This window comes from Talpa occidentalis, unplaced genomic scaffold (genome assembly GCF_014898055.3).
Source record: "Talpa occidentalis isolate TD23 unplaced genomic scaffold, MPIMG_talOcc4v2.1 talOcc4.6, whole genome shotgun sequence".
Classification (NCBI taxonomy): Eukaryota; Metazoa; Chordata; class Mammalia; order Eulipotyphla; family Talpidae; genus Talpa; species Talpa occidentalis.
In genome coordinates, this window is record NW_023604972.1 from 70,355,570 (window position 1) to 70,372,305 (window position 16,736).

A 16,736-nucleotide genomic window follows, 5' to 3' on the forward strand; every position below is an offset into this window, starting at 1 on the left:
TCAATTGTGTTTTAGATTAATTTAATTATTTTTAAATTTTTATAAATTCCTCTTTAGCAATTTTTCCAATAAGGAAAAATACTTTCACTTATCTGAATACTACATATTTATATTATATATTTATTAGGAGAAAAAATATAACAGAGCTTGGGTGTACATTCTAACTCTAAATCAAAATAAAACTTCACTGTACTAGCTACTACTACTACAGAAATAGTTCCACAGATGACACATAAGAACTTTGAGTTTATAAAAACATTCAACACAAAGAATGATTCATCTTCTCAATACGATGTCATGTTTTGGTGAGGTGTGAAAATGAGCATTTATATAAATTTATATATATATAAAGAGCATTTATATAAATTTGGAAAAGAAAAAAAAACAAAAACAAAACACTGTTTAGAGATTTCAAGCTACTGAATGATCATGATGAAGAGACGTAAGGAATAGCAGAAGTCTAGCAAGTATGAGTAGAAATGATTATAAAAACATTTCATTTTTTTTTGCTATAATATGGCTAGTAAGCAAAACTCATATCAAAAAGGTAAGTATTTGTGAAAATAAGGGCCAAAAGAGAATATTGTATGCCATGGATAATGACAAATTTGAGATCTGTGTATTAATATTCATTAGTATCCTGGCCACGAGTTATCATTACCGGACTTTGAGACTGAACCTGAAAGCTTCTCAAATATAGGACACAGAGAGCCACTACTGTTGGGGTACTATTTAATAAGGTTAAACCCTAAGCCCCACTCCTTGCCCATCAGGCAGTTTTGGGAGACTTGTATATATAAGGAAATTGATAAGGCTGCCTTGGGGAAAAGTCCATAGGACACACCACTGTGTCCAGTAAAAAGCAGCCCAGCTCCAGGAATGCAAACATCCCAGCAGATAACTGGTACAAATTGGAGCCCCAAGTTAGAAAGCCCACAAAAACAGAGCATAAAAGAGAGCCTCAAATCCTTCTTTCCTGTAGGGAAAGACCTCTCCTGTCTTGTCCTCTCCAATCTTGAAGGGTACTTCAATAAATCCGCCTTTCCTGTTCTCCACTATGTCTCTGGTGAATTCTTTTATGCCCACGCCCGCAGCCTAACCCCGATATTTCTCCCATTACAACTACCAATCACTGAAACTTGACACTGAAACCTATTTATTTTATCTGTTCTATGTGACACTTCAACACGTTCAATCAATAAACCATCCCAGTAGGCAGATAACATATATACAGTCTGCCAGGATATGTGTTCAGCAAGGATGGACTTGCAAAAATTTGTGAACACATGAAAATTCTTAGAGTTAAATGGAAAAAATATAGAAGATAATGACATGATAAGGTTAGTGAGATAAATTTTAAAAAGCTAACTTCCATTTACAATCTAGAAAGGTCTCAATTTTGATGATACAGGCACCTAAGATAAGATAGGCATTCATTAGCAAAAGTAACAGACACTACAAATGCAGCAAGAAGTTGAAACAATGATTCCCTTGAAGGTAATACACCAAAATTAAAGAATGTCATTGGTAAATGACAAATTAATAAAGCAGTTTCAATAATGTACATTTATTATGCTTTAAAGTCTCAGTCCAAGGGTTTGAAAAAAATCTGAGACAAAAAAGTAGAGAATTTGATACCCAAAGTAAAGTAGCTTACACACATGAGCAATGAAAACTAAAATTTTCTATAAATAACTGACAAAACCCTTAATTTTACTTTCAGTAATGTGTATTCTTTTAATGGGATTAGTGATAATATAATGCAATTCTTGTTCAAAATCTAAAGGTCTCTTAGGACTTTAAAATACTATAAAGTATTTGATTCATTTACAGGAAATTATACATAAAAATAATGACAGGGGTTTAGTTTTAATAGTCTTAATTGTTAGAAAAGTATTACCTTCACTACTGAAATGTATTTAACAACATGTATAATTATTGAAGCACACTTGAAATATAAGGCATAATTTTAGTTTTAGAATCAAACTGAATACTAATGGAGACTTAAAGAGTAGAAAATTTGGGATGGAGGTTTCACAAGGCCATGGGTAGAAATCATTAACACAGTCATTAAACCAGTTATGGATATGGAAAATCCTGAGACACAGGAAATCCTTCGGCACAGACTACAAGAGAAAATCCTTCCCGTGGATTGCTATAGGAATAGATCTTTGTCTCACAAAAGAATGAAGCCCCCCTGCATGCAAAAGAACACAATATAAGAACAACTACTGCTCTAGCAAATCGCAGTTCTTATACAAAGACTGTGTCAATGCAGGCTTCTCTTTTTACATGCTTTTCTCTTTCTCCTAATAAATGTACCCCTTTAAAATGCAGCCTTTGTCTGTTTCGAGCAAAGAATATTCAATGGAACACGGATAGTTTGTTCAATAAATGGTGCTGGGAAAACTGGACCTCCACATGCAAAAAAATGAAATTAGACCACTACCTCTCACCGTGCACAAAAATTAACTCAAAATGGATAAGAGAACTGGACATAAGACCTGAAACCATAAAATATATAGAAGAAAATATAGGTAAAGAACTATAAGACATATATCTCAGAAACATTTTTAAAGACTCATCACCCAAAGCAGTGATAGTGAAGGTAAAGATAAACACCTGGGATTACATCAAACTGAAAAGCTTCTGTACAGCAAAAGAGACATTAACCAAAACAGAGAGACACACCCCACTGACTGGGAAAAAAATCTTTGCACTCCATTCAACTGATAAGAGACTGACCACAAAGATATACAAAGAACTCACATAACTCAACAAAAACAAAATAAACAATCCAGTCAAGAAAAGGGCAGAAGAACCTAAAAGACATTTCTCCAAAGAGGAAATGCCAATGGCCAAGAGGCATATGAAAAAATGTTCAACATCCCTTATAATCAGGGAAATGCAAATCAAAACCACACTGAGATACCACCTTACACAAGTAAGAATGGCACATATCAAAAAAACAAGCAACAACAAATGTGGGCCAGGATGTGGTGAAAAAGGAACTCTCCTACATTGCTTGTGGGAGTGCAAACTGGTCCAACCACTATGGAAAGCTGTCTGGAGGTTCCTCAGTCTACTAAAAATGGAGCTACCACATGACCCACCAATTCCACTGCTAAGGATCTACCCAAAGGACACAAAAACTTTGATTCAAAAGAACACCTGTACACCTACATTTATTGCAGCATTATTTACAATAGGTAAAACCTGGAAACAACCCAAATGCCCAAAAATAGATGGCTGGATTAGGAAGATGTGGCATATATACACAATGGAATATTATTCAGCAATCAAAAAGATAAACTCATGCCATTCACAGCAATGTGGGTGGAGCTAGAAGAAATTATGCTCAGTAAAATAAGCCAGAAGGAAAAAGAAAAATATCAGATGGTTTCACTTATAACAGGAGTATAGGGGAACCAAATAAGTCATCAGTGTAAAAAAATAATAACAGTACAAAACACAACAAGCAAAAACAGACAATTATAAATCAGAGACATACTGCAAGAGAGGAGGAGGGAGAGGGATCAGAGGGAGGGAGGGAGGAACACAGGACTGTGGTGAGGGTGCATGGGTGCCTTGGGGAAGGAAATTCTTTGGGGACTCAATCTGAGGGGGTGGGGGAAGCAAATATTGTTTAAAAATAAAAAAATAAAAATAAATGCAGCCTTTGTCTGTTTGACTCTATGCAAATATCTTTTCCTTAGTAAACCTGGCATGTGACACTAAAAGGGAAACTCTCTGGAAACTTTTCTCAGAGGAAACCCCCTCACTGAATTCAACATAACATCTGAAAATCATCATCTTACCTCATCACCACCTTATCAAATACCAACTAAATTTTGTTGGATAATTAATTACAAAATATACACTGAGATCAAATAAATGTATATTTTAGGTGAAGGTAACTTTATTCTCCTATAATTATACATTATAGAACCACCAGAATGTTAGGTCAAAGGTTGCATAATGAAACAAATCACAGAGAAATATATCTTAACAGATACACCAGCTTAAAGTCTATCAATAGTTCAAATTGACAATGAACCCTGGCCCACATTAAATAGTATTATGCATTGTTTCCAGAAAATTAACATTGCATCAAACTGCTTCATATTGATGGAGGGAAGAACAGAAAACTAAAAGGAGGCATCACAAGACCAGAACCTGACTCACACAAGGAGGTGGGGGTAGAGGGAAATAACATAACTATTAACCCAGCTGTATTAATCAAGATACTTAGGCGTCAGTGCCTTATCACAAGACCCAAGCAGGTATCAGACTGCTGTAGAGAGCATCATCAAGAACACAGACATGAGGGTAAAGATATAGAGATTGGGCCCATAGTGGAATTTCCGGTTGCTTTCGGATTCTGGATAGTTATCCAAAATCAGCAGCAAACAGGCCACTCCATAAAGGAATGAGCCCCTCCCAAAGAGAAGACTATAACAGTTCAGTCTCTGCCCTGGCATGGGGCAGCAGTCCTTCTGCCCACCTGTGACTATGCAGGTGCTTCTTTTCACCAACTCTCTCCCTCTGCAGGGCAGCAGCTTCCTGCCTGCCCATGACCTATACCTTGCAAGGCTTCTCCTCATTGACTTCCTTCATCAGAGGCAGCTCCCCTCAAGGCTGTCTGCCTGTAACCATGCAGGCCTCTCTCAGCAAACCTGTCCCTTTAGGGACAGCTCTTTCCGCCCACTTGTGTCTATGCAAGTGTCCCACCCCTTTCCCTAATAAACCTGCTCTTTAAATATAACATCTCTGTCTCATGGAGAAACTCTCCTGGGAAATGCGCCGTGTGCTACTGAAAGGGGAGTTCTGGTGAAATCGTTCCTGGAGTGAACCCAAGGACCCCATTCACCAAACCCACTGACTCAAAAAACCACCTCAATATTGCTTACATCTATTTAGCTATATTTTGCCAGAATTTACATGAATTCTGCGAGCAATTTTAAGTTGTACTGACAGTTAGCCATAAAGAACACTTTCCATTACAAATAAACTAAAACCATAATCTATGAAGTATTAAGACAAAGTCGGTGGACTTAATGTGATTAGAGAAAGTTTTCTAAAGTGTCCTTTAAATAACTAGTATGCTAAAATCTATTACCCTTGTCAAATTCAGTGTCATGAATTGTTGTTTTATTATGATACTTTCTATGACATGAATTTTTTTTTTAAAAGAAAGATTAGTTAAGACATTTCTTACATGACTAAATTGTAGTACCATAATCTCCATAGAAAGGGGAGGTTCTGGGTTTCCTGACCCATCTAATGAAGGGTGTTGCTGAGCAGCAGGGGTAAGCAAGGAAAGGGGTTTGGAGAAGAAGACTTGAGACTTGGAGAAGCATGTGGAGTAGAGAAGTGTGAAGAAGCAGCTCTACTAGTTTCTTGACATTGGACTTGTACCAGGGACTTGGGGACATAGAAGGAGATACTTGGAAGAGACATGGGTGAGAAACCCATAGGGAGACTGACAATGGCAGTTTTTATCTTGACTTTTACTTTGATTTTGCTCCCTTTCTTTCAGATTTCCCTTGCCCCTTCTGCCCCTTTCCTATGTTCCCACACCAGAAGGTGCCTTAGATTTCCGGCAAGTTTTCAGGCCTGAGTGGCTCCGTTTTGGCCTAATGCTGTTAAACTGGACATAATCCACAAGGAGATGGGTAACTTTGGCTGTTTCATTGGGAAACTATTATCATTTCTCTCTCCTCTCTCTCTATGCTATACACACGGAAAATGCTTTGTCTTTATGCAGTGGATATCAGAACCCACCAAGGACGTGGAAGTTTGGGAGCCGCAGGGTGCCCCTCAGTTTGTCCATTAAAAGTACATCTCATATTGTTAAAGGGCAGGGAGAGGTGCAGGCCAAACCCCGCAAACCTGCCTATTCTAAATGGGTTCTGCCATCCTAAGACTACACCCTGAGATCTGTGCCACCATAGATATGGTAGAATAAAAATTAAAAGGGGGGATTGTAACAGGGTAGTCCCCAGGAAAGGGGGAGGTTCCAGGTTTCCTGCCCTACCCAAATGGAGGGTGGAGCTGATCAGGGAAAGAAGAAGCTGCAGAGGAGACTGAGAAGGAAGGAAGCAGGATGGAGAGCCAGGAGGAGACCTGGAGGAGGCACATGGAATGGAGAGACATGTAAAGAAACTACACTTGCCTTTTGGTCGTGGACTGGGTGACACAGATGTGGGTGAGAGACCCGTGGTGAGGTGACAATGGCAGCTTTTATCTTGATTATGATTTTGATTTTTTCCTCCCAAACTTGTCTGGTTGTTTCTGATGCTTTTCTGTGGGTCCCCACTGGAAGATGCTTTAGATTTGTGGCAGGCTTTGGGGCCTTGCTGTGGGCCAATCCTGCTTGGGTGGACTTTTACCCACGAGGGGACCGGTAACTTTGGGTGCTTGATTTAGAAACTAGATTCTTTGCCTTTCCTGTATTGTTTCCTAATTGTATTAAAGTTCCTTCCCATTAAAGTCTCATATGTTTTGTGTTGATGCGGCGGATAGCAGAACCCATTTAGAATAGGCAGGTTTGTAGGGTTTGGGCTGCCCCTCTCCCTGCCCTGTAACAATATCACTATTCTATTCATGATTATAATAAAATAAATACTAATTAGTAGGTAATTAATTATTGTACTTCCCTCAAGAGAGAAAGTGAGTGTTTCTGTAAACTGTATAAGCAATTATGAAAGAATACTTTCACACAAAATGTGAAAAACAATAAGAAATTAAGTTTTGTGAAGTAAATTGTTGCACTGCAGCAAAGATATCAGTTTTTAGCATTCTATTAAGAAAACTGAAAAATGTTTTAAAAATGTTCTACTTACCTGTGTATACAGTTTTTATTCTCAAGATATGCCATACCAGAAGCAGCATCTAACGCAAATTTCACTAATTGTTTGAGTTTTAGTTCATCCTTCTTCTTTCTCAGAAAGGAGAGGAAATCACCTCCTAAAGGGAATTAACAAATGAAGAGTCAGGTTGAAAGTTTCATTATTTGAAAACAAAGTTAAGGTTATATTAGAATGAATGTTCTCTAAAAACAATCATTCCTACTTTCTCTTTCAATTAGGCACCCAGATTTTAAGCCAGAATTTTACAAGAGGGATTAGCATTTTAGTTGCTATTTCCTGAACTTTTTATCCTCCTCACCAGAGATCTAGGTTCTTTAAGAGAAAACCTCCAGAGATGAAGGCTTAATGGATTTTTCTTAATAAGACCTATCAAGAAAATAAACACCTGCACATCTCTCTTTAAAATGTTCTCTTTTTATAACCTCTTCACTTATTTACAAATCAACTGTTATACAAATTTAGGTGGACTATTTACAAAATTAGTAAGCTACATGCTTTAAAAATAAACTTAATGGTGTTAGACCATTTACTTTTTCTTTTCTTTCCAAGAGAATACAAAACCTCGAGGAAGATTTTTGAAATAGTTTCTAACCAGTTTAACTTAGTTTTCTGAGTAAAACATTTTGCAAGTAGTTAAATTACTAATTTCTCAACTTTAGTAGACACCAAAATTGTCGATTAAATCAGACTTGATATCAATATTTACTTCAGTTTATTACTAGAACCAACATTCACATATATTAATGCTTTTGTTAGACCTGTGTTAGAAAAAGTGCCCCCTTCTGGACTTGAAACCATATAATAGTTTTCTGTTTTAAAGCTGTGGAATAACTTCCAAATGAAAAAAAAAAAAACAAAAAAAAAACAACAGAAAAACTTTCCTGGAATCGCAGCATATTATATCATCCCAGTGTTCTGTGGGATCCTGATAATATTTTTTCCAAAGTAAGCTCGTAGTCAGCACTTTTCCATTTGCCTTCTGCTCTTTTAAAATTTATTCTTTCATATAATCCTTCCACTCTCCAATCTCCATCCCCTTCCCCAGCTCTCAGACTATTAAACCTTGTGAATAGATTTGTGCCTCTGTTGTTCAATATTGAAAATGTAGCACCTACCACACAGTGTTCTGAAAATACTGTAAAATGTTTTGGGAATGACCTCTCCCTGCTCAAGCAAACAAGAAAGCAAAATCATCTGCAGAGAATTGAAGACTTTGAAACAGCTATGCAAAATCTGCTGTCTAAGGGTAAAGCCAACTTTTTCAACCCCCACTAATAACCAAGGAGTCAGTCAGATATAAAAGATTTAAACAATGGATACCCAGCCTTTGTATCTCCACCATGCCTTCTTTATAAAGAAGAGATTAACTCCAGAATGGTCTTCCTCTCTATACAGACAGTATCACTATTTATTTAGTCAAAACAACTTAGAACCAAAAACCCTGCTGTTAACAATAATTGCATTTTTAATATCAATGACTCACTGTCCATATCTATATAAACTAAACTCAAGTTGTGATTGTTGGGACAGTTCTCACAGAGCAAAACTGTGGGACTACTTCCTGGGTTCGAATTCTCACTTTGATTAAGACACTTTTGTATTAATACCATCCAGACTTTTATCCCAGTTAACAGTGTTCAGCAGGCAACAATGTCTCAACAATTTTTTCATTGAATGAGGAAACATATGCATCCATCTCCTTCTTCTTGTGGCTCATAAACTACCCATCTAAGCAAAGGCCATTTTTCTTTAATTCTAACATTTCTTTTTTTTTTTTTTTTTTTTTGATGTTTTTAATAGACTTCAGTTTTATTTTTTTTTTTTAATATTAAATTTTATTTTTATATTCCCCCATACAATTGCAAACGCCCCATTCTGACCCCAATCCTTCCCCTCCTCTTAACTTGCCCCTCTCCAACAGTTAGACTGTCTTTACAAATAAATGCTAAATATTAAAATAATATTTAGAAAAGAATGATATTGTATTTCTTATTAATGGCAGCCAGTAGATGCCATTTAAATTCTTTAAATTCCAATAATAAAGTTTGGTGCATTCAAGACCCAGTTCATCTTACTAGATGCTTTTTAATATTTCTGCCCTACAAACTGCATAATTAAAAAAATAATTCGCAAATAATCAGTGGTAAGTAACACTGCAAAAAATACAAAATAGAGAAAAGATAACATTTAAATAGCATTAAACATTGACTGAAAAGTGGTGTCAAGTCAGTAAAAGCAGAGTTCAAGGAAGGGAGAATGTTATTTCCAAACACTGTGACAATGCCAAAGACACAGTGGAAGGGTAACTAATTGTCTCTTAATTAATCCAACAATATTTCTGCCTTAGAGATATTTCTTCCTTAAAATCATCAAATGTTTAAATTTTAAATTTATTTCCCATTTAATTATTCAAGCCACAGACAAAGTGATTTTAAGCAAAAGACTTGAACTAAATCATCCTTCAGCCCCCAGCTTCCCACTGACTACTGTAGGGATGCAATTTTTTCAATAAAATTAAATAATTATGATTCAGTACTGAAGCCTGAGCCTTGGGCAAGTGTAAGCATGAAGGATACTGAAGCAAGATGTAAATTACCCAGAAGGTAGAGTATGTGATTAAAGCTAGAATAATCAGAAAATTATTCAGAATACAAGGAATTGATTATTATCATTAAGTGAAGAACTAGAGATTGATATCAAATAAGTCTTCAGTATTTACTGTAAAGTAACTGTAGAGGATGGGTCTGTATCTTCAAACTCATTGTCATTTTCATTAAATGGCAATTTAGGGCTTCCTTGGTGGAGCAGGCTGATGAGCGCCACACTGTGAGGATATCTGCAGCCTCTGCAGTGAAGGTTCAATATCAGCTGGGGAGGGTCCCACATGGCATGGCAGACCTCTCCTGTCGCACCCGCTGCTCCCCTCCGCAGTGTACTTCGGTTAATCTGCCTGTTCTGCTCCCCACTCTGTCTCTGGTGTAATCCTCTCACCCTCCCACGCAGCGCATCTGGCCTGTACCCCTGTTCTTGTATAAATAAATAAATCTTAAAAAAGGCAATTAAATTAACCTCTCAGATTTTATTATAAATACATGTAATAACTATATATGCAACATATACATATATGTATATGCAACATTTAATGTGTATATGTGTGTGTATATAGCACAAGATTTGGGTGCTCAAAACAGGCAAAAATAAGGTAGTAAGTATCCTTTTGTAACCGTCTTACAATGCTTATACATGAGTGTACTGCATATTAAAACACGTTAGAATGGATTATTCTCTAGATTTATTCAATAGTGATTAAGTTCTAAGATTATACCTAAAATTTCTTTATAGTCACTATTAAGGCCTACTAGGGATATAGCATGTCATGATGAAAAAATTATGGGTATTGAAATTAGACTGGCATAGATATCAAGTTATGTGGCCTTGGGTAAATTGGTTAATCTTTTTACATACTGAAACAATGATTAATGTCATTTATTTTTCAAGATAGTTTTGATGATTAAATGTATCTAAAGCAGTAAGCATGGCCTACTACATGGTATACACACACGCATACATATACTACTACTGTACTTATTGTTGAAGTTATCTTGCATGTAAAGAGAGAAATTAATAGAAACTGGTGGTTAGTCCCATATTTTTTTAATTTTCTCTCATTCACCTCACTTTCCTTTAGGACACTGTTCTCACATTTTGGAAAGTCTTACCCTCGCCCAAACCTTAACCTCACCCTCAAGAATAAGGTTGTCTTGGACCTCCCTGGTGGCGCAAGGGGTTAAGACGCAACCTATGAAGCTATCCATAGCCATTGCAGCACAAGTTCAATCCCCAGCCAGGGTGCTACCCACATGGCACAGCAGACCTCTCCTGTCTCACCTGCTGCTTCCCTCAGCAGTGTATTTTGGCCAGTCTGCCTGTTCTGCTCCCCACTCTGTATCTGGCATCCTCTCAGCCCCCACACCTCTGGCCTGTACCCCAGTTTTTGTATGTGTAAACAAATAAATCTTTAAGAAAAAAAGGATAATCAAGTTAAAATGAAATCATTAGGATGAACCCTAACTCAATATGACTGCTATTCGGAAAGGGCGGAGCAACATGGTGGCGAGGAGACGCTGCGAGTAAGATCTCCCATTAAAAAAAAGTTAATAGGGAGGAAAAGTGGCAGGTCCCAGTGAGAAGTGGGACACGGAAGACAAACGGACGACTCCAGCAAACTGCCCGCAGAAGAAAGTGGCCATAAAAGAGGACTAGAAGGGAGGAAAGCGCAGAACCCAGTTTCCCTCCCCCACCCACAGAGTCGGCATCTCATATCGGCAGAGAGGAGGAAAACAACAAACTAAAATGACCAACAAGAACAAACGACGCAGCAAGCGGGACTGTGAGTGGAAAGGAACCCTTGCAGCCACCACACCCCGTGAACGGGAGCTGTGGAGAACCCTGCAGAATTCGCCACGGCGGTGAGCAAACGGCTCCGGGCGCCATTAGAGAACAAAGACACTCTGGAGACCCGCACACAGCCCGGGGCCAGCCGGTAAGCTTGCGCGGAAAAGCAGCGCGCTTGAAAAGCAAACGCGGATCGCGGCTGCCCAGGTCCCCGCGCCTGCGACCTAGGCTTGCTGGGAGACGGGCAGGGGCCCTCACTGAGGTGAATGTCCCTCACTGAGTAATCAGGAACCAGGCGCCTGGACACGGGAGCAGGGTGCAAAAGGCGCCATTCCGGCAGCCACTGAACTGGGCTACAGCCCACGTCCTGGAACTGAGGGCTTTGGAACTGAGACCCAGGGCACGAAATTCGGGGCATGGGTAATCCACGTCAATGGGGCACAAGGCAGACACAGCACCCCAAAGCCGTTGAGGTTTTCCCTACCATTCCTACTCTGTTCCCTGTCCCACGGGGTGAAAAAGGCAGCCCCCCAAGGACAATAGGAGAGATCTCTGGCGCCACCTAGCGACCAGAAAAAAGTCACTAACACCTTTCTTCAGAAAAGTGCTTGAAAGCTGCGTGGCCAGCTGGGAAGTTAGCCCACCCCAGGCTCCTTCAGACCAGCAGTCTGAGCCCACAGGGGGAGCGGGCACACACGGCCAGGGCAGACCGGGCGCACAGAAGAGTGTGCCTGAGACCGGACGCGCAGGGAGTGCGTCTCGCATCGCCACTTTAGAACAGGGACATTTCTTCAGTAAAGACTGCCTGCAGAAGTCTCCCTCAGGAGCCAGTGGTGAGCGGGAAGCTCGCCCATGCCAGGCCCCTTCTGGCCTGCAGTCCAAACTCAGAGGGGGAGTGGGAACCCACCTCCGGGGCAGACCAAGTGCACAGGGGAGTGTGTCCCCACATCGGCATCTTAGAACAGGGACCTTTCTTCAGTAAAGACTGCTTGAAACCGACAGATGGCTCCTGGAGGAGCCAGAGGGGAGCAGAGAAGCTCACCCAAGATGCCGGACAGTCCCAGCAACACAGTGTCCCAATGCATACAACAAATTAGAAAACAGACAGTAGGGAGTAGAAGAACCACACGGAACCTAACAACTCCTCAGGGAAAAAGCACACCACAAAAAGAAAACCACCCCCAGAATGCAAAGACAGTTACTTGGAAGAACTTCTGAACCTTCCAGAAAGAGAATTTAAAATTGCCGTGATTAAAAAAATGACAGAAGTCATAAAGGAAAACAATGATCAGAAGAAGGAAATTGAGTCCCTAAAGAGGGAAAAGAATGGTCAGAAGAATGAAATTGAGTCCCTAAAGAGGGAAGCAAAAGAACGCAGGAGATCAAAGAATTAATGGAGGAACTAAAGACCTCTGGGAAAAGCAATGAAAGCAGAATAGATGAAATGGAAGAACGAATAAGTACTCTTGAAGACACAGAAATAAAAAGAACCAAAACAGAAAAGGAAAGAGAAGTACGAAGGAAAAAGAACGAAGAAAGACTTTGGGAACTATCTGACTCCATGAGGAAAGGAAATATAAGAGTTATAGGAATACCAAAAGGAGAAGAGAAAGACGTAGGAACAGAGAAAATATTCAAAGAGATAATTGAAGAGAACTTCCCAAATGTGAAGAAGGAGCTGAAAATTGATATACAAGAAGCAAGAAGAACACCAAATTTCCACGACAAAAGGAAAAATACAGCAAGACACATAATTGTAAAGCTCCCAAGAATCCAGGACAATATGACTTCTATTCTAACGAAAGAAAATTAGGACAAAGACATATGCAGAGAGTATACCTTGTGAGGACACAGGGAAAAGAGAGTTAACTAAAAGTTAGAAGAGGCTTCAGAAGAAATCAACCTCCCTGACACCTTGACCTTGGAAGTGTAAGTTCCAGAACTTCAAGAAAATAAATTTCTATTGTTTAAGCCATGCAGTCTATGGAATGTTGTTATGGCAATGCTAGCAAAATACTACATCAAGATTCCCCTCAAAACAAACAAACAAACAAAAAAAAAACCCATATCGGCGGAGATATTAGGAAATGACCCCATCTAAATCACAATAATAATTTATTATATATAGCTAGCCAGTGTTTAGAGGGAAATTTAGAGCTTTAAATGTCTTTTAAATTTTATTTATTTATTTATTTATTTATTTATTTATTTATTTATTTATTTATTTATTTATTTTTACATTTTGAAAGGTCAGATTTATTAGGAAAGAGAGGCATCTACATAAAGGCAGGCAAGAGAGCTGCCTAAATTCTTTTTTTTTTTATTGAGGTAACACTGGCTTACAATATTGTTAGTATTTGGAAGTACAGGATTCTCCCCTCAAGTATAACCTCTTTAGTGCAATTTACCACCATAGATCACTGTGCTTCCTTCCCTCTCTTCTCACCCTTCACCTACTCCATACCCATTTGGGAGCCTTAAATTCTTATATTGGGAAATGAAAAGAATAAAAAGTCAATGATCTATATTCTACAATAAGAAGGTAGTTGTAAAGAAGGAAAATTTAACTGAAACTGGAAGAAAATAATAGCAATAGAGGCAGCAATCAAACACAAAAATCTATAAAGAAAGTTAACAGCTAATTATTTTTTATTCTAATAACTGGAGTAAAATTGATAAATACTTAGGAAGATTCATTCAAAAAAAGGGGAGAGAACATAATATATCAATTATCAGACTGGACTTAGGGAACATCATAGAGACAGGAAAATATTTCCAACCCTGTTTTCTAACTGCTCTATGATGCTGACACTACAACCTAACAAGACTATTAGATAATCAAAGAAAATTATAGACCAATGGCAGCTGACAAATTTTCCCAATAAAATATCTAACGGACCTCCTTGGTGGCACAAGGGCTTAAGACACAGCACTATGAAGCTATCTGCAGTCACTGCAGCACCAGTTTGATCCCAGGCCAGGCAGCTTCCCACATGATGCAGCAGACCTCTCCTGTCTTGCCTGCTCCTCTCCTCAAAAATGTATTTTAGTCAGTCTGCCTGTTCTGTTCCCCACTCTGTCTCTGGTGAATCCTCTCACCCCCCCACCTCTGGCCTGTACCCAGTCTTGTATGCATAAATAAATACATCTTAAAAAAATCTATCATCAATAGGATTCAGCAATACTTTGAATCTAGCATGATGAAAGTTTATACTAACATAGTTTCACATTTAAAAACCAGCCTATAGCAATTCACCACATTAAGAGAAAAAGAAAAATCTATCAATAGACGCAAGAAAAGCATTTGATAAAACCCACTATTAACACATTTTTAAAAATCTCTAAGCAAATTAGGAAGAGAATAGACTTCCCTAGGTCTCATTAGGAACAATGATGAAAGCCAATAGCTCACATTATAGCTAATGGTGATATATCAAACACTTCCACCTCAGATTAGGACCAGGTTAAGGAACTTATATCTATTCAACATTTTATTTAATATTTAGGTGAGTGTAATGAGTATAATAAGATAGAAAAGGAAAAATATAGGAATAAAGATTAAAAATACAGAAACTCACTATTTGCAGATAACTATGAATAATGAAAAATGAAAAAAAAGATAAAAAAGAATGGAACTACTAGAATAATGAGTTTATGCAGGAAGTCATTATAAAACTATTAATTATATATATATTTAAATATATATTTATTTATGCATACAAGAACTGGGGTACAGACCAGAGGTGTGGGGGGTGGTGGTAAGAGGATTCACCAGAGACAGAGTAGGGAACAGAACAAGCAGACTGACTAAAATACACTGCTGAGGGGAGCAGGAGTTGAGTCAGGAGAGGTCTGCTGTGCCATGTGGGTAGCTCCCTGCCCAGGGATCGAACTTGTGCTGCAGTGACTGTGAATAGCTTCATAGGTTGCATCTTAACCCCTTGTGCTACCATGGAGGCCCCAATTATAGTTATTATACCCAAACTGTATAATTGAAAATGAAATTAGAAAAAAATACTAGTTACAAAAGCATCAAAATAGGAATAATTTTAAAGAATATTGTAATTATAAAGAACAAGAAATCTTCCTTGTTTACAACTACCACTTTAAAGAAAGATATAAATACCTTTATATGAATAAATACAAAAATTGTTGACAGAAATTAAAGAAGTGCAAAATAAATGAAACAATAAACTAAGCCAATTTCTCAGGAAAGAATACTAAGTGTTTACAGTCAATTCTCCCCAAATGGATTTATAGAATCAATCTAATCCCAACCAGATTTTGAGCAGGCTTTTTTGGGCTGAATTTCACAATCTGCTTCTAAATTTTTACATGGAAATGCAAAAGGTCTAGACTGAAGACAAACATAGAAAAAGAAGAATAAATTTAAGAGTCAGTCTACCCAATATGAAGAATTACCATATATTAGTAGCCAAAGAACTGTGGTTTTGGCTTCCAGATTATCAAGTAGGTCAATGAACAGAACAGAGCCCAGTAAGAGACTGATAACCACTTATCTACCCATACAATTCAGTGAAGAAAGTAAATTCTTTTATAGAACTGATTGTGGAAGAATTACATAACTTTCTGAAAAATACAGAACTTCAATATTTAATTCACACCATACATAAAATGAATTTCAAATGATTTATAAACTGAAAGCAAAAAAGCTCTTAGCGGGAACACGGGAAAATATCTTTGTTATCTTGGTGTAGGTAAGGATTTCTTAGGACTCAAAAGGCTGGAATTATAAAGAGAATGGAAGGAAGGAGGAAAGGAATAAAAAAATGAAGAGGAAATGGGGGAGAGGGAAGGAGGGAGAAAGAGAATGTTAATTAAAATACATTTCGGGTCTCCCCTGGTGCCTCAGTGGTTGAGCGCTGGGCTGTGAGGCTGCCCGCAGCCTCTGTAGCACTGGTTCATTCCCCAGCCTGCCACTGGCGAGGGTCCTCCCCACCCCACACACAAAAATACATTTCATTCAAATTTACAAAAACTTTTGCTTATCAGATAACCGTGATAGAAATGAATAGGTACCATTCTACATTCCCACCCAAAGTATATGAGGGTTCCTTTTTTCCACAACCTAGTCAACACCTGTTGTTTTTAATTTCATTGTGGTTTTGATTTGCATTTCCCTGACAATAAGTGATGATGAACATCTTTTCATGTGTCTGTTGACCATCTGCATGTCTTCTTTGGAGAAGTGTTTATTTAGCTCTTTGCTCAATTTGTGATTGGGTTATTTATTTTCATTTTGTTGAGTTATAGGAGTTCTTTGCAGATCTTGGATATCAGTCACTTGTCAGATCTATGATGTGCAAATACATTCTAACATTCAGTGGAGTGTCTTTGTTTCAATGATAGTTTCTATCAATGTGCAGAAGCTTTTTAGTTTCATGTAGTACTACTGGTTTCTATTTTATTTTCTTTTTCTTGCCATTGGAGACAAATTCACAAACACAT

General features: G+C 38.1%; 1 protein-coding gene across 10 annotated transcripts in view; it reads right to left on the reverse strand.

The window, feature by feature from the left end:
- The window catches only part of FER (FER tyrosine kinase), a 484,685-nt gene that overhangs the window by 118,092 nt on the left and 349,857 nt on the right, over positions 1–16,736 (reverse strand). For all 10 annotated transcript variants that reach the window (XM_054688073.1, XM_054688071.1, XM_054688072.1 and 7 more), the window contains one exon: positions 6,846–6,969. In XM_054688073.1, the coding sequence (XP_054544048.1) occupies positions 6,846–6,969 (124 nt within the window). The remainder of the gene's footprint in view (positions 1–6,845; positions 6,970–16,736) is intronic.